Raw genomic sequence first — 27,655 nt, 5'->3', positions numbered from 1 at the left:
TTATTCTGACTTAGTGCCTCCCACTGGTTTGTTTTCAAACTAGTACAGGTGGAAATCCCCTCTGAATGACATAGTTAACTATTTAAGTGGGCTGCACTGTGATGCTTTGTGTGGCAGTGCCTGAGAATTTAGAAATCTAATACTGTGACAAGTCAGAGGGGTATTTCATTAGAAACAGGGAAAACAGAACACAAAGAAATACAGGTCAAAAGCATCTGTTAATTGCACTGAGTGATAAGAGACCTGAAGGGACTGATTTTTCAAGGAAGTTGGCAGTAAGCAGCACTTTGCATGTACAAAGTACAGGTCTCAGTGATGTCAACTGCAGTTGTGAGTGCTTAGCAGTCCTGCAATTCAAATGCCATGATTTCAAACATGTAATTAATACTCATCTGGGAAAAGTTTCATGTATTGGACTAGCTCAGCATCAGAGAGAAAATCCTGTTGTCAACAGTGGCACTCCACTTGGCCAAAGAAACACTCATACTGAACACTCCATGAAATCTATGTCAGCCATCAGAAGTCTTTTTTTCCAAGAGCCACTGAAGCAGAAGTATTACGGACAGAGTATATGTCTATATCTGACAATTGCACAGCTGGGCCAAGCTAGGATAACAGCAGAAGTGAAGGCTGGCTGCCTTCTAGGCATCCTACGAGCTTTCTGGGACCACGGCTACGTCCTCTGGCTTCTGCTCATCATCTTTTTCTAACAGAATATGAGAAACATGAGACATATGTGTGAGTTGGATGATGAGAATAGGGGATAGGGACTGACCATTCACAGGAAGCCAGCACATGGCAGGCTTAAGGCAAGCCTGTGAGGTGACCTATCAGACTTGCCACAGAAGAAGACAGCATATGGAAAAAGATTAAAAGGACTTTGATGGGATGCTGATGAAAAGAAATCAACAGAGGTTTAATGTGTATATTAAAGACTCCTTCAATTTAGGAAATCCCCGAGTCACAAAAGCACGGCAAAAAATAGCTGCAGGTGGCATTTTCTTGTCCTTAAACTATTTCACATGCATCTACTTTTGACCTCTGTCAGAGACAAAATACAGGGTTAGATAGACCTATGGCTTCAATCATTGTATCTGCCCATCTTCTCAAATTCCTGTGGCTATGAATAAACCTGTGAGGTTGTTAGTTGTGTTTGTATGCCTGGCTTGAAAGATTAAAGATGGCAAGAATGTTCATCAGACCTCAGTGGCATCCTCATTTTACTAAGATGAAACACCCCTAATCAGTAGTTTCCCTTACTGCCGAACCCAATTCAATGCCCAGTGCACTGTCATTCATCTTGTGCAGTGAATGAGGCAAATGTTTGGTGGAAAAGTAGTGTTTGACTGTATAATCAAAGGTCATGTCATACTGCACCAGAACAAGTGGGCCAATCAAAGACTCAATTGGAAAAACATCTGTCTGTAGACTGGCCTTTAAACAAGTTCACTTGTGACTGCTGATGAACACTCATCACGCACTTCTGCCAAGGCAGGGGGTGAGAAAGATGCCTGTTTTCACTCATTAACTCAGAAGCCTCTTTCATAGATTACGAAGAACAGTTGTTGGCATAGAATAAAAATGCTCTTTAATGACAATAAAAATGACTGCCTGGATTTATTAATGTGCAGTCTACAGTACAGCTTTATTCATAAGCGTAGGAATATGCTCGGGTTGCTTATTCTTTCAAAATCAGAGCAGGTTGAATATAAGCCAAGCTGACCAGAAACAAAATTCCAGTTCTAATGGGATACAGATATCCTGACATAACTATTTTCAACTTTATTATCTTAATTATAATTATCCTTATATATATATAAAATTACAAATTATCTTTACTAATATAACATGAATGATTCCAGCAATACAAAGATAATTCTAAGTTATCATTTGTAGGAGCAAAGCAAGAGGAAAGGAGGATAATTACGGAAAAAAAGGCTAAGAATATGTGTGTACATAGGAGGGGAACGACAGACAAGGGAGAAGGGTAAAATGGCTGCTATTTTATTTCCCTTAAAACATTTCAGCATGGATTCACTAAAGGTAAGACATGCTTGACCAGCCTGAGTGCCTTCTGTGATGAAACAACTGCCTGGATGGATGAGGGAAGAGCAGGGGATACTGTCTACCTCGACTTCAGCAAGGCTTTTGACACTGTCACAACCTCCTCACAGGCACACTCAGGAAGTGTGGACTGGGTGAGTGGACAGAGAGGTGGTTTGAGAACTGGATGAACAGCAGATCCCAGAGTCCTAATTAGTGGTACAGTTGGAGGCCTGTTACTAGTGGCATCTACCAAGGTTCAGTACTGGTAACAGGATTGTTTAACTTTTCATCAGTGACTTGGATGAAGGGGCAGAGGCCTTCTCAGCAAGTTCCCCAACAACACAGAGCTGGGAGGAGCAGCTGATACCCCAGAGTGCTGTGCAGCCCTTCAGAAGGACCTCGACAGGCTGGAGAGATGGGCAGAGAAGAACTGCCTGAAATTCAACAAAGGCAACTGCAGGGTCCTGCACCTGGGGAGGAATAACCCCAGGCACCAGTACAGGCTGGGGTGACCTGCTGGAAGCAGCTCTGGAGAGAAGGACCTGGGGGTCCTGGAGGACAATGAAATATCCATGAGCCAGCCGTGTGTTCTTGTGGCCAGTAAGGCCAAAGGTATCCTGGGGTGCATTGCTAGCAGGCTGAGGGAGGTGATCCTGTCCCTCTGCTCAGCCCTAGTGAGGCCACATCTGGAGTGCTGTGTCCAGTTCTGGGCTCCTCAGTACAAGAGAGACATGGAGCTACTGGAGTGGGTCCAGAGGAGGGCTGCAAAGATGATGGGGGGACTGCAGCATTTCTCTTATGAGGAAATGCTGAGGGTGCTGGGCCTGTTCAGCCACAAGAAGAGGCAACTGGGAGGGGACCTCATCAATGTCTATCAGTCTCTGAAGGGAGGGTGTCAAGAGGATGGAGCCAGGCTCTTGTCAGTGGTGCCAAGCAATAGGACAAGAGGCAATGGGCAGAAACTGATGCACAGGAAGCTCCACCTGAACATGAGGAAAAACTTCTTTACTTGTGCAGGTGCACCAGAACAGGCTGCCCAGAGAGGTGGTGGAGTCTCCCTCACTGGAGATATTCAAGAACCATCTGGACACAACCCTGTGCCATGTGCTCTGGGATGACCCTGCTTGAGCAGGGAGGCTGGACCAGATGACCGATCCACTGTGCTCCCTTCCAACATGACACATTCTGTGATTCTGTGAAAACAAGTCAAAACTACAGCCATGGTGTTGAATCCTTTTAACTGGAACATAAAGATTTGGATCCCAGTCTGAAGAGACTCATTTTTCTCTATTCTGAAGTCTGGAATGAATCTTGGTGGGAAAAAGCCTGGAGAGCATTGGTGGATAGTACTACCAGAAACACATGACATTGTGTTGAATTACTTCAGAAAAATCTATTCATCTGAATGAAACACAGTATATTTCAAAGTTCTATTTATAGAAATACCACACATTTCCAATCACGATGTATTTAAAATCTTTGTCTTCTTATTTGGTATGAATTTTTTTAAAACTCTGTAACTATTAAAGTTGGTTTAACTTGGGCTCAGTGAAAAATAAAATGTAACTCTTCTAAAGATAAAAAATCTAGCTTGGTGGTATTTTGAGGAGTGGCAATCAGTAGTAACGACTAACAGATCTAAACACTCATCCCCTCAGATATATTTTCAGTGATAGCTTTTTAGCAGTTACATGCTTCTCCATTTGTCCTGTGAATTATAATCTCTTCCTCTGACCAGCTCTCATTTTAAACAGGGAACTTTCTCACAACTTTGGCAAACATCTTCATAACTAAAAGTAATTCCCCTTCACTCTTATGAAAATTGACATACTCATTGAAAAGAGCTACTCATCCATAAACCTACTTCTAAGTCAGCAGAGGTCTTGTACTGCCAACACAAAAGTTAAAAAAACCCCCTCAGTATGGGTTGTATTATCCAAAGGGGAAGCCAGGAGAGGCAAGACAAAGACAGAAGGAAAGATCAATTCAGTAGTAAATATGTTCTCCTTCTCTACTCAATATCCACTTTGTAAATGACAGTTACAGTGATGCCACCTTTGGACAACTAACAATGCAAGGAAATTTCAGTTCTACTGGGAAGAATCCAGCTGGGATCAAATTACTGAGAGATACACAAAACAAAGCTTAAAGTAATATTGAGCATCTTAATTTCCTCTAAAGTTGAAAATTCTGTTAAGTCATTTTATCGGATGACTGCAGGTTTCCTTCTACTCCTTTCTCAAAGCAAATTATGCTCAGCCTATTTTGGCTTTGACAAAGCTGGCTCTGTTTTGATTTTGCTCACCCACACAGGGTCTGTGTCCAAGAGTGTGTTTCTATCTTCTCGTCTTATTTTTCAGTAATGCTACATTCCCTTAATACAACTAAAGTAGCACTAGGGAGCTTTCTTGGGCATTGGAATTGACTCTTCTAGGCTGTTAAATCATTAGAACTGTTCCTGATACTCTTGTCTGAGGACAATTCACATTTTCTCAAGCAGTTCTCAGGCATGATATGGGAAGCAGCATGAGCCAGGGATCCATCCTATGTGGATGGAACTGGTCTGTGAGCTCAGGGTGTTCCCCAGCACAGAAGCAGGCCACGTTGTACCACTGGTCTCAGTGCCACAGAGCAGTCTAAGGTACCAGCTAAGCTCAGAGGCCAGCTGGCCTGCATCCACGGTGTTAAACTCACCTTTCTGCTCAGAGTGGCTGTATGCAAGAGGCCTCCTGGGAATAATCCCTGTAGGGATTATTGTCTGTACCTTCTGAACGACGCATGGAGATTGCTAGTCACTGTGGGCCAGAGACAGCTCCAGCCATTTAACAGCAACAGTAAGGGTGGAGTTCCAATGCCCAAGAATGTTCCCAGCACTGTTTCATTTCCTCAAACATTTCCATCTGCGGATATTCAAACTGAACACATTCAAAGGACACAAGTTTTAGATGATGATTTTTCAAAAGTTTTTGCAAGCTGGTTCTCTTGAAAAAACTGCTTGTTTAAAAATGACTTAGCTATTTTCTGGTTTTGTCCTACATCTTTATGACTCCTTAATACTTTCTTTTTTTTTTAATCTAGATATTACTTATTTGGTTATGTAGGTCCTTATCCTAATAGATGAGAATGGATAAATGTTAAAGAAGGTTAGCTCAATTTGGTAAACACTACAGCAAAGTTTAGACATTGAAAGAGTAATTTACAACAAGTAAATATTAGCTCCATGAAAAAGATGTTTGTTATAGAGTATAACAATTCAAGCAAAAAGGAAGGATTAAATCAGTTAAGAAAAAATGAGATCATAGAAAAATTATTGCCTGAGCAGGCTTTAATGGCAATTTTCATGTTTTGTGTTTCTTAGCTCACTCCCCAGTAATGCATACACAAAAATTACATGTTCTGTGACAGTGCCAGCAGCAACACCAGGTTTATTTTTAGATTTTATCTTTGAGTAACAGAACAAGTCTTCACTCAACATTAAATAAAAGGGGGAGAAAACTATTCTCCCAGTTATCATATTTTACTTCTTCCTAAATGTACCTTTTTTCTTTGACATTTTATTATTTCATTTTCCATCAAGCCCTCAATATTACTTGCCCGTCTTCTTTTTACAGCTTCTTGGCTTATAAATCTCTGCATAACTCCTACAAAATTTGTTAAAAGACGTATGAACTTGCTGAGTGTCAAATATTTTTTTCTTAAGGTCCAGAATTCTGGTTTTTCCTAGCTAAATATCCAGCCAGAAAGACTTTGTTTGACAGGTTCTCAGATAACTCCGAAGGATTTCTTAGGTCATCAAGAAGGTTTAATCTTCTTGCCACACAATTATGCAAGTGAAGAATAGCTAAATTTCCAATTCATTCATAAACATACCAAGTACAAAATGCTTTGGAAAACACATTTTGTGGTTATGATTGTTGCAAAGAATAAATGAAGAAGAGCCGTAATTCCAAGAACTTCTTGTCTCTAGTGAGACATTTTGAGCAAGTTAGCTTCCACTCCTTTTGGGTTTTTTCTCATTTTAAGTCAAAGATGGACAAAGTATGGTATGGTACATTTCAGACATAATATAGTTCCTGAAGGAAATGTTAGAAACTGCTCAATACCCCTTTCCTATCACACATACATGCTGCACGTGGTTCTGCAGGTGACGCCACCTCTTCCCAGCTCTGGGACAGGCCCTGGATCCAAGGCTTGCCCTGTACTCTCTGGCCCCATCCTTGCTCTGAATCTTTCCCCAAACACACAGGCCTATGGCCCTAACCCAAACATTCATTATGAGTTTGGCAGCTCACCCACCTTTCCTTACAAATTTCTTCATCTGGGAACAATCACTAAATGGAACACAGCCTCCAGACATTTCTTTATTGCCTCTGACAAAATCTTTTCTGAACTTCAAAAATTGCTGGGAGAACTGTACAGCAGGAGGCTCTTGTCCAGAGATTTACATTTCCTTCTACATGCAAATACTTCATTATTAGTCACTGCAGGGGGGTATATTACTTTGTTCTCATTTCACGTCACTATTCCTACTCCTTCCCTGTCATGCTTTTCCAAATAACAAGGTCATTATTAACACTGAATCTCTCTAAATCCAGAGTCCCAGAACTGACTCCTAGTATTTCTTCATTTCTTTACCAATACTGGTGCTGTCTCTGGTATGAAGCCAAAGCATGGTGTAGGGATAGCCTCAAGTTTCTTAGCTCTTTCTGGTTATTTCAGCTGTTCTGAGATAGAAACTTGCATTTCCTGACAGCAGTCAAACCTGCTTTCATGGTCAGGAGGACCAGGGAGCAGGTTGTTTTCCTTGCAGGCAGTGGAACACCTGGACAGAGGGATAAAGTATCCTGATATCCTCAGGCACATGGCAACATGAACATCTACCCACCACTTCCTGACAGAAACAAATGTTATGTGCTCTCGGCTAAGGATAGCTTACACCCATAAGAGATGAGGAATTAATTTTCTGAGCCATGATGGGGAAACTTGTGGTACACACACTAATCCTACTTCGCATCCTGTTCCCACAGGCAGCCTGGAAGCACTTACTCTAATTGTGACTGTCTTTTCCTGCACTCACCTGCAAAACATCAAATCACAACCAACATGAAAAAGGTGATTGTATGGGAGAAGGTGATCTTTTTATTTTTCTCCTTGAAGATCTGAGACTCCTATCTTGCCTAAGCTACTTGGGGTGCCGTTGGAAGGACACAGAAATTATTAGAGAAGGAACAGATACAGAAAGTAAACAATTGTTAGTAGCAGCAGAGAAAATTTAGGGGGAAAATGTGACTTTAGTGAGTTTGTGGTGTCTTGCTTTCACAACATTAGCTTAACATTTTAAAAACTCCTATCCATACTTTTTTTTAAAGTTGCCCATGTCTTTGTTTACAGGGAAAGCTGTTAGCAACCTCAACATTACTCATTGATCAGCTGACCTGAAACCACCTATTTCTATCTATTGGTAACGGTCTAAGTATTAGATTCTTTTCCAGAACAAATTCAGAAACAGCATGCTGGGATTGTGCTATATACCATTCCCCATGTCTCCCAAAACATGTGGGACATCATGTCCACTGGCGAACTAGTAGTTCTACCACTTCAGCAGTACTTAAATAAGATGGTGTCTTCAAGGTTCCAGAGCAATTTAAGGTGTGTTTTCTTCATCCACAATAATGTCTGATTACCTATTCATGCCTATAAAATGAGATGTTCCTTAAGTCATGCAAATGCTGTTTCCAAGATTTTCAAGTTAATTTTGCACATACATGCTTTTTAAATTAAGCTAAAGTGCTCAAAGTGAAGTCAAAACCAGCACACTGCTGAACATCAGGGTTCTTTCTTTTGGCCTGATTTTTCTTCAAGACATAATACACAGAGGAGGCTTTGAGCTCCTTGAGAATATACACATAACAACAGTTTTTTTACTCACAGTAATTTTCCTCACTGAATTATTGTCAAGACAAACTCTTTTTCAAACAGAAATGGCATTTCACAGTAATTCGTGGGGGTTGTAACAAACAAATTCAGAAATACAAAGATCACTTGATGTTTAGTTCATGACTCAGTTTTTTCTGTAACAGCAGATTTCTTTCATCCTGTGGAAAAATTACAAATTACCTTTAAAAAAAAGGGAAAAGAAGAAAAAAAGGGAGAGGGCAAATTAAAAGAATAAGAAAACAAAACAAAGAAAGAAGGAAGGAAGGAGGAAGGAGGAAAGAGGAAAAGACTTTGTTAGAGGGAATACACATTAAAGAAATACAAAACAATTCCTTGTGATGCTGGAAATTGAATTATATTCCATATAACTTAAATTACAGAAGTACCCTGTAGGTGGCTTAAAAGTGAATGTGATTTTGACACATGAAAATTAATAATGAATACTAAATACAAGAGTTGGCAAGCACAATGTTGTTCTGTGGTTAAAAACTGCTAGCACAAACCAAAATGCAAACTTTCTGATTTCCATGATAATTGCCTGCAGATGAGCATACTCAGATTAGGACATAAATCCCTGAGGTCTGTCATGGTCACAGCTAGTCCTCATGGCTCATTAGCTGGGGCTGTTTAAGGGATAACAGCTGCTGCAGGGAACAACTGGCTGGGCAGGGATATGACTGCTGATTAGATCCCTCTTTCTCAGACTCCAGGACCTCTGTTAGGGGCTGGGGAGGTACAGCCTCAGCACAAACCAAGCCACAGAGAGAGGGTGTTCTACTGTTCTACCTCAGAATCTGAAAAAGCGGCTCCTATGGAGGAGGGGCCAACAGCTCAGAGATTAAGATGAAAGTTGAAGTTTTGAGAGTCAGCATAAAGTTCATGGGTGACCTCTCAACTATTGAAACAAGCACTACTGGGAAGCAAAACACACCATTACTAATATTGCTTGAGGCACAAAGATTGCAGTATGTATCTACACACTTCAGAAGGAAGAAACAGGTGATTTTGCAGACTGTAAAATGCTTTGCTTGCTTTCTTTCAAAACATAATATGTTTCTATTTATATGGCAACTTCACGTTTTGAATAGAGAGTTGATAGGTAAATAAATGGATAGGTATTTGATTACCCCGTACCCTTACAAAAGTTTGGCTAGGATTGTGCTTATATTTTAACTAATTATGTGGTAATTGAAAAGATGTAATTTGCAACTACTTCCTACCTTCATCTGCTGCACAGAAGAGCTTTCATCTCCCCTAGTACTATACCAGTACAGTATGTCTAATACATAATATAGTTACTGTGACACAATTCTGATTTCAATTGCAGTTCAGTTACAATGATTCTACTTTCCGACAGGATTATGTCTGAGGACATAAAACTTGGCAGGGTTGCATTTATGTGAAGAAATAATACACATGCACATACATTGAGGCTGTGACTGAGTTTCTTACAGCAGAAAGCATCCCACATTGGCTTAACAGTCCACATCAGAAAAATTTAGAGATCTCTGGCCAGCTCTTACTGTATAAATATACAACGAATTAAACAAAACTAAACAGGAATCTTATCTGCGCTCCACAGAAGCATCATGGGTTGGGCTCACTTTTGTCACATACTTTCCCCTCTGATTTGCTGCTAAAATAACTCAGAATGTTTAACCTGATAATGTCTTAAGCCCTAAAGTTAACTCAAGTTTAAGAACTGGGTTGGATATAAGAATCTTTCAATTAATTTTAAGTGGCTGTAGCAAGTGATTCATAAATTTAGTGAGTGCTCCATGTAGTTCCTATTACTTCCCTTCATATTATTAGTGGAATCACACATATACAACCAAGAGACAAATAATTGTTTATTTTGTTGTAAAATGTAATTTAACACCGACAGGGGTATTCGTGTTTTGCAGCAGCTTCCACTGAACAGGAGCCAAGTACATTTCCTTCTTGGCCTCCTTTCCCCTCTGTTTTAATTTTGTGCAGTATCAGTTAATTTTTTGTAGTTTCTACTGGTATCATGTATTAGCTAAAGGAATGCCCCCTAAACTAGCTTTTCTCCTTACATAGTTATTTTCAAAATCATGTAGCTGCATGTTTTATATTCCTAAGGAACAGAAGGAATGCTATTGCTTTGAATAGTATTCTACAGCCTTCACTGTATTCACTACAGCTTTCATGCATTCACTTCATATCTTTCCAAAGAAGTATGCCCATGTGAAATGAAATACATGCCCAGTTTACAAGAACAGAGGTCATCAAGAAAAAAAGCAAACACAAAAACTTGTGGGTTTTTTTTAATAATGTAGGAATTTTGATTTGCTTTGTTTTATAATAAATGATTAAGATGCAGTAGGGCCTAAGTCCAAAATCCGCTTCAATAAAAACCCCACAACTTCAAACACCAAAAAAGCACCATATCTTGCAAGGACTGGTCACATGTTGCTTCTAGATATGGAACCTGAAGGGTGCTGTGGTACCCTGACTGCCCTTGCAAACATGGTATGGAAACCACCACTCTGGACAACTGACCCAGCTCTTCATCAGTCTGTTTAGGTACAGAAGTCCACTTCATTATATCTGAAGGGAATCAGCTAATCTAAGAGAAATAATTTTATCTTTATAACCATGTAGCAAGTATATTACTGCTTTTCCTTAGAAGAAAACAAAATACTATTTTCCTTTCACAAATCAGGATAAGGCAAATTTGATCCAAATTCTGGATCAAAGTACTGATGAGGGGAAAAAGAAGGCAAAATTTAGTTCATATGTCACATAAGGGGAGAGGCAACTGTTGTCTGCTACAGAAAAGAAAAACTGACCATCCTATTTCTTTCTGTTGTTTCACAAGATCTTGCACAACTATGGAAACAAGCCTTTAAAACATAAATACACCTGCATGAAAACAGTATCTTCTAGCAATATAATACAAATTCTTTTATTACTTGAAATACATGCATATCTAATATGCTGCAAGAAAGATTTAAAAAAATGTTAAAAGTTAATTAATTTGGCACAACTGACAAGTTTTTAATACTTGGAAGTCTGACTCAGTGTTTAATAAAAGAAAAACCTGCAAAGCAGTTTGGCTTTCAAGGGCCACATAGTGAGAGTTCCAAAAACTCTATTTTCAATAGATCCTTGAACAAAATATTTCAGCTCTTTAAGAGAAGTTATTAGCTATAGCAATAATGGTTCAAACAGCAATAAGCAATGCAAAGACCTGCCAAATTAAAACAGCGTACATTGAGATTCAGTTGAAAAATTGAGGAATAAGAAAAACATGTCTTTTCAGACATAGCTCATTCCTTCAGAAGACTTTGTTAAAATGTATAGGCAATTAGACCTAACAAGACTTTTAAGAAATCTATAAAGTATTAGTGCATGGCTGATGAAAAATTAAATCCTCCTAAACCTGGATCTCAAAGTACCTTTCTCTCTATATGGACAATCCCATAGAATTTTTCATCCATTTCATTTTACTTATTTAACTTGTCAGTTTCCTAGAGCAATGACTTTTACTTCTGTACATGGACACTACTGGTATTTTACCAGTAAAGAGTTATCACAGCAGTACAGTTTTGTTTTAAAAATGGTGAAATTAAGAAAAAAGGAATAAAATTATTTTCATACTACTATACTTACATAGCATAAATCTTCATTTCAGTCCTGAAAAGACTTCCATCCAAAAAAAACCCAACCCCCAACCTTAACTTTTATTACTTTTCCAGGTACCTGTTGGTTCTTCACAGCTATTTTGCTCCCTTTTGTCTGCCAAGCAAGTCTTTACACAACAGCAGCAATTATCATCACCACCACTACTTATAATACACATACTATATAGAATGTGACAACTTCTAATCCCTGTGAAATTGCTGGAATTCCCGAGGGATTTTATTAAGTCTATTGACTTGATGTCACTGAGATCATGTTTTGGCCCTGTTCTTTCTCATGCCATTTAAGGAACACTCAGCTTTCCAGCACAGTGGCATTTTACATTCTGTTCTTCACAGAGAGGGATGTTTTTACCATGCCGCTGTTTCTATCCATTGCTGAACCTGAAGCAAGTGGCCTAATTTCTTGAAACAGAATGCAAGGCCCAAGAGTCTGACTCCAAACTGCCACGTACTTTTACGGGCTGGATCACAGAATGTTCCAAGTTTTTTGCATCATTTAATGTCTTGAAAAGGTTCCTTTAGCCAGAACTGTTTGCATCCTGCACATGCCAAATTGAGTAGGGATCCAGAGGTTTCCAAATACAGGGACCAGAAATATCTTGGCTTTTGAAAGAAGAAATAAATAACTTAATCTACAAATTTTGATTTATACTGAGTGCTAATACCTTTCATATATTTTCCACTATTTAAATTTGAAAAAGAGGCTATAAAAGGAATTTTAAAAAATCACAGGTAAAATGGCAACTGAGAAATGTGACACTTTCAGTTTCTCCACATAACACCTTGCCTTTGCACTCATTTTCTAGAGGGACAGGCAGTTTCTTTCTTAAAATAATAAGCTCACTTAGGGTATTTGCTAGGAACCCTAAAATTTTTGGGAAGAGTTGCTATAAATCACATTTCAGAATTCAGGATTTTAGAAAGTTTGAGATTCATAAGTAAGGTGTGAATGTGGGCATTTCTCTTTGTTGTTCTATATCTGTGGTTTTTTTGTGAATTACATCTCCAGAGCTGTGGTTTTCGGCCTTCAGTGGCAGAACTCCAAGTGTTTCAAGACCGCATCTATTAGTTTTGGGGAAGATGAATAAGAAATGGAAATCTGTTGTCTTTTGTTTTAAATTTGTCCTATTGGAACTGAAAACTGGTGTTTTTCAGTTAACACATGTGAATGATACTTTATGGAATTTTACATTATTTAAAGGATTACATTTTGTTTAGAGAAATGTTTCACTGATAAAACTTGGTGCTCTCCTCTCTGTCACCCATTCTCCCATATTATTTCCTTCTTCTTCTTTCTTTCCAATATATCTTCTGCAGGACATTTCACATTCCTCATGTTCACTTAGGTTAGATGATCTTTATGGAGTCCACTTACCATCTCCCAGTGGCTGGAGAAAGGTATCTGATGAAATCTACAACTGATGTCAATCATTAATCCCTAGTGACAGGCTGTGTCCAAACCCCATCCACACTGTGTTTTCATAACCTGGCTATTACTTTAAACAATTAGCAAAAGACAGTTATTCTAAGTCAGAAACTGTTAGGAGATGAAAAAGTTGACTTCTAGGTGATGCATAGGTGATGACCCACAAGAGAGAGATGAACCTTATGTTTTAAAATATGACAGCCCACAAGATGAAACTTATACACCCTGTCCTAAGATTTTTGGCAAAAGAGAAAAAAATTAGCTCATTATAAAAAACCTACTCATTATAAAATAAGCTACTCATTATAAATAAATCTGAAAAAATGAAAGGATTAGCATCAAGTACTGTAATGAGAAGCCTCATTTCAATAGCCACAGATTTCCAGTCAATCATCTTTATGCACATTACATACATATCGACAGCTAAAACTTTCTGGCATGGTAAAAGGCACATTTGACAGAACCTCCATGGACCAGCAGGTATTTTCTCTAAACACTGAAAATGAAGTTGTTTCCTTTTTTCAGGCCAACAGTCCTGTAGCAAATATTTATTTCATACCACTTACATAAAGTAAATCTGGTACCCCAAAAGTAAACACCTTCTTTTAACAGCTGCTACCTGGTCAACAAACTTTATCACATACCTGCTGGCAAATAAAAATCTCCTTTTTATTATAAACGAATTCAGCCAAGGTTTGGCCAGCTTCTTATGCCTTTTATCATTTGTATTTGAGACAGCTTTTGGTAGTGGTGTTTGGGGTATTTTGTGTGTAACTCACCCAGTAGAGACTGTGTGTTAACATCCCTTTTTCGGGTGAAATGTCTTCCAGGGAGATCTTTTGCCATGACAGTGGAAAGCAGAGCATGTGCAAATAGCAGAAAGAAACATGCAACCATTTTCTTCATCTTCAAGAAACAGAAGGACACACAAGGATGTAAAACTGCAATACAAGAGAGAAGGAGATAAGTTCTCTGATTACATAAAAGGATGAACTCCAACCACATCAGCCACCCAGAGGCATTGCTTCCCTTCCACCACAAACATATAGACACACTGGCACGGAATAATGCGTATAACTTCAAGAAATAAGGTCTACATAATAATGTAGCAATTGGCAGTCCCTGTATAGAATCTGTAAGTATTGTTAGTTGAAGTCCATAGTTAACACTGACAACAATTCATAATAATCAAGTATTTTTAAAGCAAGAAAAGGAACTTTGTTTCACTCAGCCTGTCTGCATTAAAAGGTTTGAGGAGGACACAAATTTTTTTTGTTATTCCACTCAGTAGTTCTTTGCTTTTTTTTTCAGAAGTTTAATGGTTCCTGTAGTCTGAGGGATTTTTGCTTCAGAAAATCTTGGAGAATTAAAATAGAAAGAAGAAAATGTATTTCAGAAACAGCAACTCTAAATGTGAGCTGGTGAAAACTCATGCTTCCTTTTCAGAAGACAGTCCATAGTTGCTAACATGAAGATAACAGTGAAAGATTAATCTTTTTTTACAGGAATAGACTCCTGAGGACTGGCAAGGAGTCTGCCACAGGTTCTGGAGAAATTTTATCACACAGAAGAACAAACTGACAGGCAAAATTCTTACATTAAGAGATGATTCCTGACCAGGAACTGGTTAATGCATCATGAAAAGCCATGGCTGACTCTGAGTCTGCCACAAAACAGAAAACAAAGATTGACATGCTAGAGACTCATTTTCTGGCTGTGTTCCCCATTGGTGGCTTCCTCAGATGGAGACTCCTTCTAACCTCCCCCAAAACTTTATTGTTGTGGTTGAGAGCATCCCACAGGAGCTAGATTCAGTCTTGGAGTGGGTGATACGATGAAACTTAGGAAAGAGCTCCCCTAGGTGTGGAAGAGATGGATAAAACTTCCCACTTTCACAAGAAAGAACTGTTCTGAGTGGAACTTCTGGAGCAGTGCAAATTTTAACAGTAATTCTTGTGAAGTAACTAAGACATTGAAAACAATTTTAACAGGGCCCTAAACCTGATAAGCAGATATGTAACAGAAGGCAACTAAATGCTTCAGTTCTGAACGATAATTTATTTTCTTTCCCACCATGAGGTGTTCACTTGCAGAAAGGAAAATTCTGAATAAATATTTTCTCTCTAATAAAGATATGTTGTTCATTATTTTTCAGTCTGTCCCATACAAGCATTATACATAATGTATTTTTCTGACTATCAATCTATTTTCCCTTTTGTGTATCCTAGTCAGCAACCCCAAATGCAAACAGAATGTTCTGGTGCATATGCCAAAGTGAGTCTTTGCTCTCAAAATGCCCAGCCTTACTTCAATGTTCAGTATTATCCAGTAATGGGCAATACATGATTTAAGGACATTCAAACTTGGAAAGAGATGGAAATAGCTGGTGTTTATTAAACTGGCCACAAAACAAATTAAATTTCTGGGCATCTGGATGGTATTATTGCTAGAGTTTTTCTAGTCAGAAACAGATGAATGCTGGAAACAGCACACACCACTGGAAATGGGACTAAGTTTCGCTGGAGGCAACAGGCAGCAGTTGTTACAGTGGAGATTACCAAGCCCAGGTTGTCTCTTCACTCCTCAAAACATCAACACACACAGGGCTGTGCTGGGGGGTCTCCTCTCGCTCAGGCCTGTTCCTTCAGCACACAAGGCAAACAGACTTCAAGGATACATGCCAATTCTAGCACCAATGTTTTAGAAAAACAGTAGCCATGCTCTCAGGGCTAAGGAGAGTAGAGAAATATCCTCCTTGAAAGGCTGTTACAGGAACTAGGCATGAACAGAATGCTCAAGAGGGCTTCCTGGCTCTCACCTACTTATCAGAGGCCTAACTCATCCCTCCTTTCTATCCACCCTAAACAGCTGTGAAGATGTCACTAAACTCTAAGTAAAACCATTTTAGCAGTGCCTGATGGTGTTAAAGGAGAACCAAGGACAGTGCAGCAGAGCCTTCACAACACATTGCTAAATGACCCAGTAACAGCATGATGCCAAAGAAAATGGTGATAAAGCAGTGTCTTCAGGACAGTCCCACCCCAAACTAAACCCTCCCACATTCTGACACTTAAAATATTTTATACCTTTGTAGGAATTTTTGATATTTGGTCAGAGTTTCAAATCACTACACTCACAGCCGTCCATAAGCAACTCCAGAATTAAGAAAAAAAAAGTGTTTATTTGTTGTGATTGGAAGTCTTTGAATTCTGTTAGGAAAACATTTACATAGCATGCAAATATTATATGATTAACTAACCATATAAACTGAAATGTCTCCATAAACATTCATTAGCTGTCATTGAATTCTGAAATACATTAAAGCAGTACATTTTCAATTGAGTGCAATTTTTACCAGCCCCTTTGAAAAGTAAGGTTGGGGTACTAAAGAAACAGAACCACTGAATAACATATTGTTCAATAGTATTTATGTATGATTCAGAAACCTTAGTCCTCAGATCTCAATATCTCTACTAGTCTGATAATCAGAAAATAAATCTACTTAGAGATCCACCAAAAAGAATCCAACTCTTGCTAAAGAAAAATCTACTATGAACATACTCCCACCCACACAAAATACTGTTTTAAATTAAAGTGATACTTAACAGAGAAGAGCTTTAGTTGCCTCATCTTAAAAAAACGATACATATAATCTAAAATAAAAATATAAGTGAAATTACAACCATTTTCAGTGAGGAGAAAAAAACAAAAAAAACCCCAAACCCAAATTCCCAAAGCCAAAGGCTGTGTATGTGATAATGTATATGGATCCAAGCCTGCTGTCACTTTCATCCACACTGAAAGCTTCTGTGCTGCTTTCCTGAGGTGATGACATCCCAGATTTGTGTGCTTTGCTCTAGTTCCAGGTACATATTTGTGTCCACTGTCCATTTTTACATGACCAATCTGTATTGTGGTTGCATGGCTGCTCCACATACAGTCCTCCCATTGTTCTCTGTTTATCTTCTGGGTCTTCTGCAAGTTCTCCTGTCTTCACTCTAGAAGCTAGATGGTGTTTACTGCACCACATTTGGAATTTAACACCTCCTCTTCCCACCAGGCTAAGCCCTTCTGCCACAGACCTCTGTATCTTCCCACTGTTGGTTAACCCTTGCTCTACCAGCTGAGAACACATTCCCAAAGTACCAAACTTACAAAGTCTTATTTTTGTGGCTACCTGGAGATTACGTTTGGGCACTTTGATTCCAGCTGTCAGCACTCCCCTGGGCAGACCCAAGACCAAGTCCCTGCAACACAAACATCCTGAACAGCTCAAAAGAAAAAAACAGCAAGAGGAGGTGTGGCAACCCATGGGGCTCTACCAGGCTGAGCACCAGATTCACCAGCTTCCACTGCTCCACTCCTCTACCCATGGTGAGAGGAACAAGAGTAGGGCTTTCACAGCAGCCTTGGAGCACTCAGTGCAGCACAGTGCTGTGCTGTACATGTGAAGGAGTTGCTAACAGAGAAGAGACAACTGCTGCTCACAGAGGTACAATCTGATGAGGGCTGCTTGCTGTATCTGCAGCTGTCTAGAAGAAGTTTGGCATAAAAGGAGATTCCCCTAGAAGATGGCAAGTAAACAGACAGGCTCTCTGTTCTTTTAAGACTTCCCTCGCTCCCTAACTGGCTGCTAGTCAAGACCTGAATATTGCCACGGTGGGTTCTCATCAATTTTACCTGTGCTTGCTTAGCCATATACCAATCCATAAGAGTAATTTTTCTGATGCATTGTTATGGATTTTCATGAACTACAGTGTAGGAATACTGAAATATAAAATTGAGATTTCATCTTTAAAATACCTATTTCCTTTGCTGGACAGAAGTGAAACAATACAAGCCTGTTTCTATGCTTTCAAATATCTTCCCATGGAAGTCTCCTCATAAGGTATTGATGGCTATTTTGGACAGAGACACTACTGAATATTCAGTGTCAATGGTGATAAATCAGTGACCTTCTCCTGCATGGTGCAGGTTATTAATATTTGTCCTCTTCACTCTGATAACTCTTAAATAATAACAAGGGAAAAGAGATGCTCTGTGGCTTATGCTGAAGTCAGTGTCCTTTCATCTTTTACTCCTCTCCAGGAAAACTTCTTTTACAGAGAATCAGGAAACTCCTCCACTGGCCTGGAAGACCACCTTTTTTTCATTCAAGTACCTTAAAAATGTACCTGTCTTTGCTGAGCAGATCATGCTGAAAAAGAAATTAGAAAACTAGGGTAGTAATATGTTCCAGCTCATGCCTTCTGTTCCTCTGTATGGTCTCCCTCCTTGTCTTGCAGTATAAGTTTCCTTCCAAGGCTAGATCAGAAACATAAACTCCACAAATCCCTACCTCTCCACCTTCTCCAGCTACCACCAAAACTGGCACAATGCACAGAAGGGGAAATTCTCAGTAGTTACATGGAACATCAACACCTGCAAATCCCCTCTCTTAAACACTACATAATTTCTCATCACAGATGGGAGGGAAAGAGAAAACAAAAAAGCACCAGAGGCAGCAGTTACCACTAAAGAGGTTGCCTTCAGCTTTTCTTGTTTTGTAGTTAAAAGAGACAACCATTTACTTTCATTAAGCTGCCAGCAGACCTAACCTCAGCATTTTTAAGTTATAAAGAACATAAGTGCATAGAAGAGAACCATTCTGAAGTTCTTTCAGCATTCCTTATTATCCATCCATTTCTAAGATAACAGGAAACTGTGATCAAATCAAAAGCTTTTACTGAAGGTAAATGAACTGCAAGCAATCTATGTAAGTCAATAAAATCAGAGTCTGTGTCCCCAAATCAGCAAGCACAGTGAGTTACTTTGAAAAAGAAATGAGGTCTTATTGCATGAAAGCCACAAAATACCTCCTTCTCAACCCACCATCTCAGAAATTTAAAAAAAAAAATGGACTGCAGATACTGTAAAGCCCTTTTAACTATCAGTTACAATATGTTCCGAAGTACTTCACTATCCACAAGCCAACGCATGCATTACTAGTTCACTACTCATTAAAATCACTCTGTGTGGCATGGGCATCAGGACATAGAGTATTAGCAATTTCCTCTGTCTTTCTGGACCAGTTGCTGACACAGGCATTTTCCAGTTCTAAAAAACAACTACAGTGGCCCACAGAGTCCAACATCATAAAACATCTGTCCCTAGCCATGCAGGTGTTGTATGAGGGCAGGTAGCCACGACTGGAAGGGTGATATTTAGCATACCAGCAAGAAGCACCATCTTGCCTTCATCATTACAAAGGAGCACTCTACTGTCATCCTGTTCCACCAAGTGATGGACTGGATTTTCTGTGACTCCTTGCTGCATGAGGAGGGCTTCTCTAGACTTAGCAGCACAGGACAGGACCTTTTCTAAATCATGACTGTCAACTGCATTTCACCAATAGGGTTAAATCACCAAGAGGAAATGAGGTTGCAGGTGCTGTAAGTTTGTAAATTCCTCACATGCTGCTCAACCCTGATGGCAGGCACTAGGTGCACATGAACCTACCCACAATTGCACCATGTCCTGCAAAGCAGCAGAGCAGTACTCATTTGTTACTACATTCTTTAGCTCCTTTTAAGAGGCTAACTTTGACCATTCGTGCTGTCAGTAGTATGAGATAAATCAGGGAAACTCATTATCTGAAAGTCAATTAGTAATTCTGGTGTATTCTGAGACAGCCAGCCCAATTACAAACAGCTTTCACAGTAGCGCAGCAAGCCACCACAGTAACAAAAGTAACTGTTGACCTGGCAACATCAGTCTTCTATCAGTCTGAAATAATGAGCATCCAGACAGGGCAAGTAACCTGAATCTGCAATGGATTTAGGACCAGAAGTTGTGTACTCCAGCGCAAGAAGACTGGGACAAATTATTTGCATGGGTCCATGAAGCTTCATGGCTAGCAGCTGTTGTTTCATGTCTGCAGAAGGGCATGTGATAGCAACATGTCTGTTCCAGATGTGTCTGCATAGTGGTGGGGACAGGGTGACAACCAGAGACTCACAAAGTCTTTCACCTTTGTCTCCTATGCTTCCATACAGTCCTCCTCATCCAGCACATATCCCTACCCCGGCAACTAAAAGGATATTCCAATGCTTTCTGTACTGAGAGATTCCCCTCCCTTGGTTAAGAATTAGGCTGTGGCTGAATCTCCACCAGTACCTATTTATTCCAGCTGCTGCTACAAAATCCCACAATGGAGTTGTAACTTGGACTAATAAAATCAAATGTGACAGTAGAGTAAATTAACTTAGATTTTGAAACAGTACAGGGAAGACCCAAAATGCATTACAGAGCAGTTCCTAGAAGGGGAGGTGAACGACTTTTGGTAGTCAGCCAAATATTCCCACAAACCCAACACTGTACATGATACCCATGTGCAGAGCACAGCTGAAGGTGCTACGGGATACAGGAGGGCAACCATATTCTGAAAGCTGTCCAAAGAGTGCTGAGGATGGGGAAAGGAGTTGTCCTTTCCCTATCCAAGCACAGAGGACAGATAAGCACACACATGAATTGATGAGTACAGACACCAAAACATATCAGAAAGAGCAGAGATCAGTATTCAATTTTATTGTCAGGTGTAAATACCATGGTAGGACTTCTACACAACAGACTGTTATCTAAAGGGCTTAGAGTAAATGTACTACATATATAATTTAATTTTTTACAGTTCTAATGAAATGAAGAAGACTAAGGGATCTGTTACTTAATTTAAGTCGTCCATCTAAATGACATACAGACTTCCTGGTATCACTGCTGAAAAATGAATAACTATTAAATCACATAATCATAGAATGATTTAGGTGAGAAAGGACCCCTGCAAGCCATCAGGTCCAACCCCTGCTCAGAGATGAAGCTGACAACCATTTCAGTAACTTCAGAAACTCACCACATAAAAGTTAATAGTGGTGCTATAGAACAGTACACCCATAATATGGTTTATTCGGCATAGTTTCCAGTGGTCAGACAGCAAGCTCTAGCAGTGGGAATTCTTATTTTATGACAGCACCAATCTCCATGCTATGATTTTCTTCAGTTGCCACTTGGACAATAGACCTTTTCATTATCTTGTTCTTTTGAGGAAGACTCATTTGCACTTTCTGGTACTGAATCTCATCTAGACATCAGAGTTTCCACAATGTTTCCAGAAGACTAGCTTGGGAAAACTGAGAAAATTCACTTTTAGCATGCAGAGCAGGTATTTAAATGAAAGCATATATTATATGACATATGATATACATGTAGGCTGCTTAGTTTTGTCTCTGAAACAGTCACAAACCATAAAAGACTCTTAACTGCAAACAGAAAGGTTTGAGAAAAAACAGGATACAACAGTTCTGAAACTTACTTGCAAAGTCACACTGACCCCATTACCAGCACCACTGTAAACCAATAATTTGGGGATTAAACCCACTCCATGCCAAATACTCTATGCTCATAATGAAAGCACTAACAATGAGTACACTGTATAAAAAGAGCTTGTTAATGATACCCATATTATAATTAAATGGTACTTACTGTTTTACCCTCCTATCGAGATGGTTTATAAGTCACGAGAGAGTATTTAGATCTGATTAGCCTTTCCCTAGTTTGCCTGGACTGACTAAAACATCTTTTTCCATCACAGCTGGGTCCCCGAGTCCCAGCTCATAAGCAGTAGAATGTGCATTCCCCTGTTCATGAGAAATCCCAGTGAAGTCAATGGAGAGACTCACATAGAGTAATTAGGTGTGAATACTGAGTGCAGGATTAAGGATCTTAAGTGCAGCTTTGTGTAACTGAGTGCTGCATTTTCTGAAGATATAAAATAAATCTAATTTGATGAATATCACAGTGATATGCAGCACATGAGGAAAAGTATAGAAAATCTCATGCTTAAAGCTGAGCATCTACAGGAGAAGTGTAATACTCCAAAATTATTTTGTAGATTCTGTAGGATTTAATGGAAAAGCCATATGTGTATTTTATTAAGCTCTTGATTTAAGGAGAATTTTTGACGGGATACAGTTCAATAATTTCTTCTGAAGCAGTCAGCCGTCTGACAGAACTACAGATACAACATATAACCCAACATGCCACCTTTTCAGACCTCAGTCAGGATCATTCACCCTTTGAATGATGGTCCCACAAGCAAACCCAAGCATTTAGGAAGTATTACATAAATCAGCAGGTTACATTCTTCTCTCTCAGTCAACAATATTCTACAGCTTAGCAGTGATAGAGGCCAGTTTGACACAGAAAGAACTGTCTTCTGAAATAGGAATATGTAGTCATTAAAGATACCATGATAATTTTTGTCAGACTAATGAGCACCATTTCAGTTGGGTTTCCAGGGCAAACACATTCAGAAAACCGTCCCTCACTCCTTCCACCTCCAGCAAACGCAGGGCTCTCAGGAAGCTCGGGTAGCCCCTACCCATCAGGTCAGAGGTGATCCCTGCAGCGCAAAGCTACCTGGGGCTGTAGCTCTTCTACTCTGGCACGGGGAGAAGCCGCCGCCCGCCCTGCTGCAAGCTGCTAAAGACACCTGCAGGCTAGTCTCGAACACGTTTCTAAGCAAAGTTTGGTTCCGATTCTACACTGATCTTACAATACAGTGGGGGGTTTTCCTTACACTGCTAAATGAGTTACTGCGGCATGCACGGGGAAGAGGGTACATGAAGAGTTTGCTCAGACCCACCCAATCCAGAGGAAAGGGAAACCCTTCTCCTGCGGGCTGCACCACGAGCGGCAAACCGCTCCAGCGGGACCCAGCAAGCGAATACCCAACCGAGCCCCAGACGCCGCGGCGGCCCCTCGTCTCGGCCTCCCGCTCCCCGCCGGGCCCCGCCGCCCGCGCTGCAGCCCCCGCCGCCCGCGGGGCCTTCCCGGCCGCCCCCCACCCGAAGAAGCCCCCCGGGGCAGGGCCATCCCTCCGCCGAGCCGGGGCCCTGGGGCGGGGGTGGCCGCCGGCAGTGCCGTGACTCGGGGTGGCAGCGATGCCGAGCCCCGCCGGGCGGCGCGGGACGCGGCGGGGTGCGCTGTCCCCGGGCGGGGCGCCGCGGACCCGCCTGGCGGGCGGAAGAGGCGAGACGAGGCGGGGCAGGGCAGGCGGCAGAGCCGGGCTTACCTGAGGGGCTGGCGGGACCGTTCCGCTCGGCGCGAGCGGCGGCGGCGGCCGAGAGCGAGCGCGAGCCTCCTCCCCTCGGCGCGGCCCCGGACGGCGCTCCCCCGCCCGCCCCCTGGGAGCAGCCACCTCCCGCCAGCCCCGTCCCCGGCGGCAGGGGCCCGGCTCAACCATACCGAGGGGAGGGAAAGCGGGGAGTCCCGCTAGGGAGACACGGGCTGCCCTGCCCAGACCTCCAGAGCCAGCGCGGCCCCGGGAGGCCGCGGGAGGACCCGTGGAGGGCCGGGTTCCTCTCTCCTCAGCCGCTTCTGCCGTCAGGGACGCGGTCCTGGTCCTTCCCTCCTGCACACCGAAGGGGTACGACCTGTCGTCCCGCTCCTTCCCGCCCGCCACGTGTGAGGGACGCGGTCCCGCTGTTGTCCCGCTCCCTCCCGCTTGACCCGTCTATGAGACGGGGGTTGTTCTCCGGCTCCTTCCCGCCTGCCGTGAGGAAAGAGAGGGAATCGACGGCTCTCGCAGGACACGGGCCATCGGTCCCAGGCTCCCACCCGCTCCTTCCCGCCAGCCCCGTCAGGGACAGGGGCTGCCGGCCCCTCTGGGCTCCCGCCGCGGTGGCCCCGGCCCGGCCCCGCCGCCCCCCGCACCTCGGCCCCGCTGCCGGTTCCTCCCTGTCAGAGCTGTCCCTGCGCTGTGGCGGGCGGCGAGGAGAGCTCCCGCAGCCCCACGAGCAGCGCCTGCTCCGGCCGAGGGGGCTCTCCCGGAGGGGGCCGTGAGGTGTCTGCGAGAGAAAAGCGGTGCGGTTTCGGTCTGGCGGCTCAGCGCATCCTTCCCGGCCAGAGCCGTGCTGCCCGGGTAGGGCCCGCGCAGCCTTCCAGGGAAGTCGACCAAGGGAAACGTCGGGGAATGGAAATCCCATTCCCCGAGCGCAGGACCCGCGGGCCAAGGCAAACAGCCCCTGGTGATTCATGCGGTGTCTGCCACCGCGGCGAGCCGGTGGGAGTCTCCGTCGGGGAAAACGCTGAGGGAAGCGTGAAATAAGTTGGCCAAGTATCAGGGACCGTCGTTTCTTAGCTGACACAACAGCGGCGCAGTTAGTAATCCAGGTGGAAAAACTAAGTGTGGGGTTTATATCAACACTTACGGTATCATGTATGAAGAAGAAAAAGTAAAATTCCTGCTTTGTTCCCAAGCAATTGTGATTTCTGTTTCCTGGGAGAAAAACAACAGTGAAAGCCATTTAAATGGCAGAAGTGAGCCGGTCTCACTGTCACTGTCCAACAGGAAAGACATAAATCGCCAAGCCATGCTAATTGCAGTACATCAGGTGCCAGAGGAGTCTGACAGAGGAGACTCATACCCCTCAGGGTTGCTGGGATAGTGAGTAACTCTGGCAATCAGCAGAGCTACTTTATGCAAGTTTTGTAAGACACAGTTAATTGTCTGGGATGTGAGTGTACAAAATTTAATCTCTAAAAAGACGCGTATAGATAACAAGGAAATCTCAGACTGAAAGGGGTTGGATTCACCTTATCTTTAATTCTGAGCACTGGCTCCTGAACCTTTCTTGTAGCCAGAGAAAAGGGGAAAAATAAAAATGCAACTGAGCACTGATAGACGTTATAGCAAACCCAGCAGAGCCAAGTGCAGAACAATTCACCTATTCTGTTTCATGCTGGTAATGTAGCATAGGATGAGGCCCCAGTCACAGTCCTAATTAATGCTCTGCCATCTTGAAATACAGAAACCGTACTTTCGTTTCACTGTACTGTGACTTCAGGCCTCAGCTGAGTTGCCAGAGGAAGACAAAAGTCAGGAGGAGAAAATGTTGTAGTGCCAAGATCATGTGAGTGCCCAGAGTAACTGTGGTGGCTTTAGCTCCAGTTTATGCATAAGAGATCCCAACACTAGCACTCTTCCCAGAGGCCACACCGCCTGCTGCTGTTGGCAGGTTGAACACATGGAAGGTATCCCTGCGGGATACTGGAGGAAAGGGTATGATGCAGCGAGTCAGCACAAAGCATCTCTTTGTTTCATAAGGTGGGGGATTTTTATTTGACTTTATTTGACTTTGGTATTTATTTAATACCACACCAGAAGTACCGTGTAATCCCCACATTACAAAGTCTCAGTCTCTTTGCTGTTTGTTATTTCTCAAATGACGAGTTTCTGTCCTCCACTCCCATCGTGTGATTTCTTTTTAATTTGGGAGAGACATTGTTCAGTCTGTCAACATTGGAGACAATGGGTTGGAAGTTGTAAGAAAAAGCTGGAGGCTTCTATCAAGCCATGCTTCAATTTGCAAAGAATCAAAAATGTGGCCAAAAAAAAAAAAAATCAGGCAATTATTAAGCTTCTTGAAGATTGTTAACTAGATACCTGAGGCTTTGAGTCCTTTCATTCCTTCCCTGTCTTCTTAGTGCTTGGAAGGATTGTTCTCAGTCTGGAAGAAACTCCCAGTGATGCTTTTCAGTTATCACAGGCAACCACATAATGTAAAAACCACATTTCAAAAAGTAGGTTTCATATTATAAACAGGTGCTTTAAGTAAAACAGCAGTGAATTTATTTTCCTCCTGCAGTTAAAGGACTGTTTCAGACCTTCCTGGTAGTTAGACACTTCTTAATTTCCAGTCTAAATGTATTCATGGCCATTTTGTATTTGTTTCCTAGTATCAGCATTGTCTTTTAACCTAAACAACTCATTTTATTGTCCAAGGCTTGCCTAGCTAGGGCATTTAGTGACAGCAATCATTTTCTTTTTCACCTTTCACTCCTGTTTCGCTCAGCAAGTTCTTGCTCTGTATGTGGCTCCTGAGAGAGTGTGTGGCAGAACTAAACATGATACGCCACACAAGCCCTATCCACATAATTTCTATTTACTGAAAATATTTCTTATGTGGTCAAGGATTTCATTATCATTTTCAGTGGCCACAGTGCCACTGATGGCTGATGGTTACTTTTGTGTTCAGTTTATATATGCACCTGCACCTGTTTGCCAGTGGATAAATCCTCTCTAATACATATCTTGAGGGTTTCTTCCAACCCGGACAATTCAGTAATTCTGTGATTTTATACTATGGTATTTAATCTCTCTTTTAGTTCTTTAATTTTTTAGTTTCTAACTAGCATTCCTAGTTGTACTTATTGTAGATAACAAAGTAGATAATTGATTTTTCTATCTTCTGAAGCGAAAAGTTTGTTTATCTTACTGTGAGTGAAACTTTTCCTTTGTGTTGGGTTCAGTGTCAGTATTAGAAGCATCCTTTCACCACCTAACCAGGTTTAACTTAGCTACAAACCATACCAAGAATACTACAGATCTTCTTTGCTTCTACTGCAGTTTTGCTTTTATGCCTTTTTCTGTGAAATATCATCTTACATTTGGATGGATTTTCCAGATATTATGGGGCAGGGAGGGTTGAGGAGTTTTTTTTTTTTTCCCGACATTACTAGGTACATATTAAATTAAGGTGTTCTATACCTACAATATCATATCTATTACTTTCTAGTAGTATTTTCAAGAAGCCTTTCATCTTTTGCCCTTTTATTACAACTTCTTTTTCAAAGTTTTCTTCCTCTTCAGTCTTTTAAGACACAGTGATTGGTGCAGAGCCAAAATATTAGCAAATGCCACCACCACCACCAGTGATTGTACTAAAATAATCATGTTTTGGAGAGTTCCTAAGTTAAAGTTTTTTGGCTTCAGGTAAAACAGAAGATTCATCATATGAGGCTATAACTTAGACATGCTGAACACCATCCTTGGGGATTTTTTTTGGTCACTTCCTACCTAAATTTTTCCATAATACTGTCATTCAGTACATTACTCACAAAACTGATAATAGAACACAGGACTGCTTAAGGAAACAGATTTTGTCAAAATATCCTTTTTTTGTTTCTTTTTAACAGGCTATGAAATGGATCTATATGGGATTGAGTGTAAACATGATACACTTGGACATTTCCTAGGCACTCACATAACACAATATTTTGACCAGGGAACTATAATGCTTCAGCAACAGCTTTGCACATATGAAATAGATTCCAAAACAGATGATAAATCTCAGCTGTATGTGAGCAAAGGATACTCAGTAAGTGAGTGTGTTTCAAGAGAAACTGCAAGGATAGATTTTTGACTCCATAGTGCTTTAAATTCTTTATACACAACATTAAAGAAAGCATATTCTATTTTGGCTACAACTTAAAGGTCTGAATAATTCAAGCAGAATGTTTAAAAAACCTTGCAGTGGGATAGCAAAGAACTGAAAGAACCATTAGAGAACTGGTAAATATGCCATCAAGTGAAAAACTCTGGAAATGCAATGCCTTTAATAACCCAGATTTAGGAGGTGACTTAAGGACACCATATAAGTAAGTATACAAGGGACAAAACTTCAATGAAAGATGTCTTCAATGCAGCCAACAGAAATGTAATAGCACTTAATGATAGAAACTTGCAGATAGAAAAATCAGACTA

At 41.2% G+C, this 27,655-nt stretch overlaps 2 protein-coding genes across 4 annotated transcripts in view; one reads left to right on the top strand and one right to left on the bottom strand.

Moving 5' to 3' along the window:
- Window positions 1-24,145, bottom strand: part of MATN2 (matrilin 2) — a 72,868-nt gene extending 48,723 nt beyond the window's left edge. For 2 of the 3 annotated variants that reach the window (XM_042035945.1, XM_042035947.1), the window contains exons 1-2: window positions 23,183-23,261; window positions 13,857-14,018 (exon numbers count right to left, since the gene is read on the bottom strand). In XM_042035945.1, coding sequence (XP_041891879.1) covers window positions 13,857-13,983 — 127 coding nt within the window. In that variant the 5' untranslated portion in view covers window positions 13,984-14,018; window positions 23,183-23,261. Of the gene's footprint in view, window positions 1-13,856; window positions 14,019-23,182; window positions 23,262-23,823 lie in introns of those variants that run through there. The other variant, XM_042035946.1, reaches the window with a different exon arrangement.
- LOC121668404 (proline-rich protein 2-like) lies at window positions 21,612-23,952 on the top strand. Its single transcript, XM_042036179.1, has 2 exons — window positions 21,612-21,633; window positions 22,763-23,952. The coding sequence occupies exons 1-2, from the start codon at window positions 21,612-21,614 to the stop codon at window positions 23,950-23,952; spliced, it is 1,212 nt and encodes a 403-aa protein (XP_041892113.1).
- Window positions 24,146-27,655: the final 3,510 nt, after the last annotated feature.

This window comes from Corvus kubaryi, unplaced genomic scaffold (assembly GCF_017639235.1).
Source record: "Corvus kubaryi isolate FWS band 111438036 unplaced genomic scaffold, C.kubaryi_AGA036_p1.0 37385, whole genome shotgun sequence".
Classification (NCBI taxonomy): domain Eukaryota; kingdom Metazoa; phylum Chordata; class Aves; order Passeriformes; family Corvidae; genus Corvus; species Corvus kubaryi.
This window is presented reverse-complemented; position numbering and strand designations above follow the sequence as displayed.

What these genes read in the sequence shown, in the direction of transcription:
- LOC121668404 (XM_042036179.1), top strand. Translation starts at nt 21,612, where the DNA reads ATGGTTTATAAGTCACGAGAGA. An exon ending in GGTTTATAAGTCACGAGAGA is followed by an intron (nt 21,634 to 22,762) that starts GTATTTAGATCT and finishes CACCCAATCCAG; the next exon opens with AGGAAAGGGAAACCCTTCTC.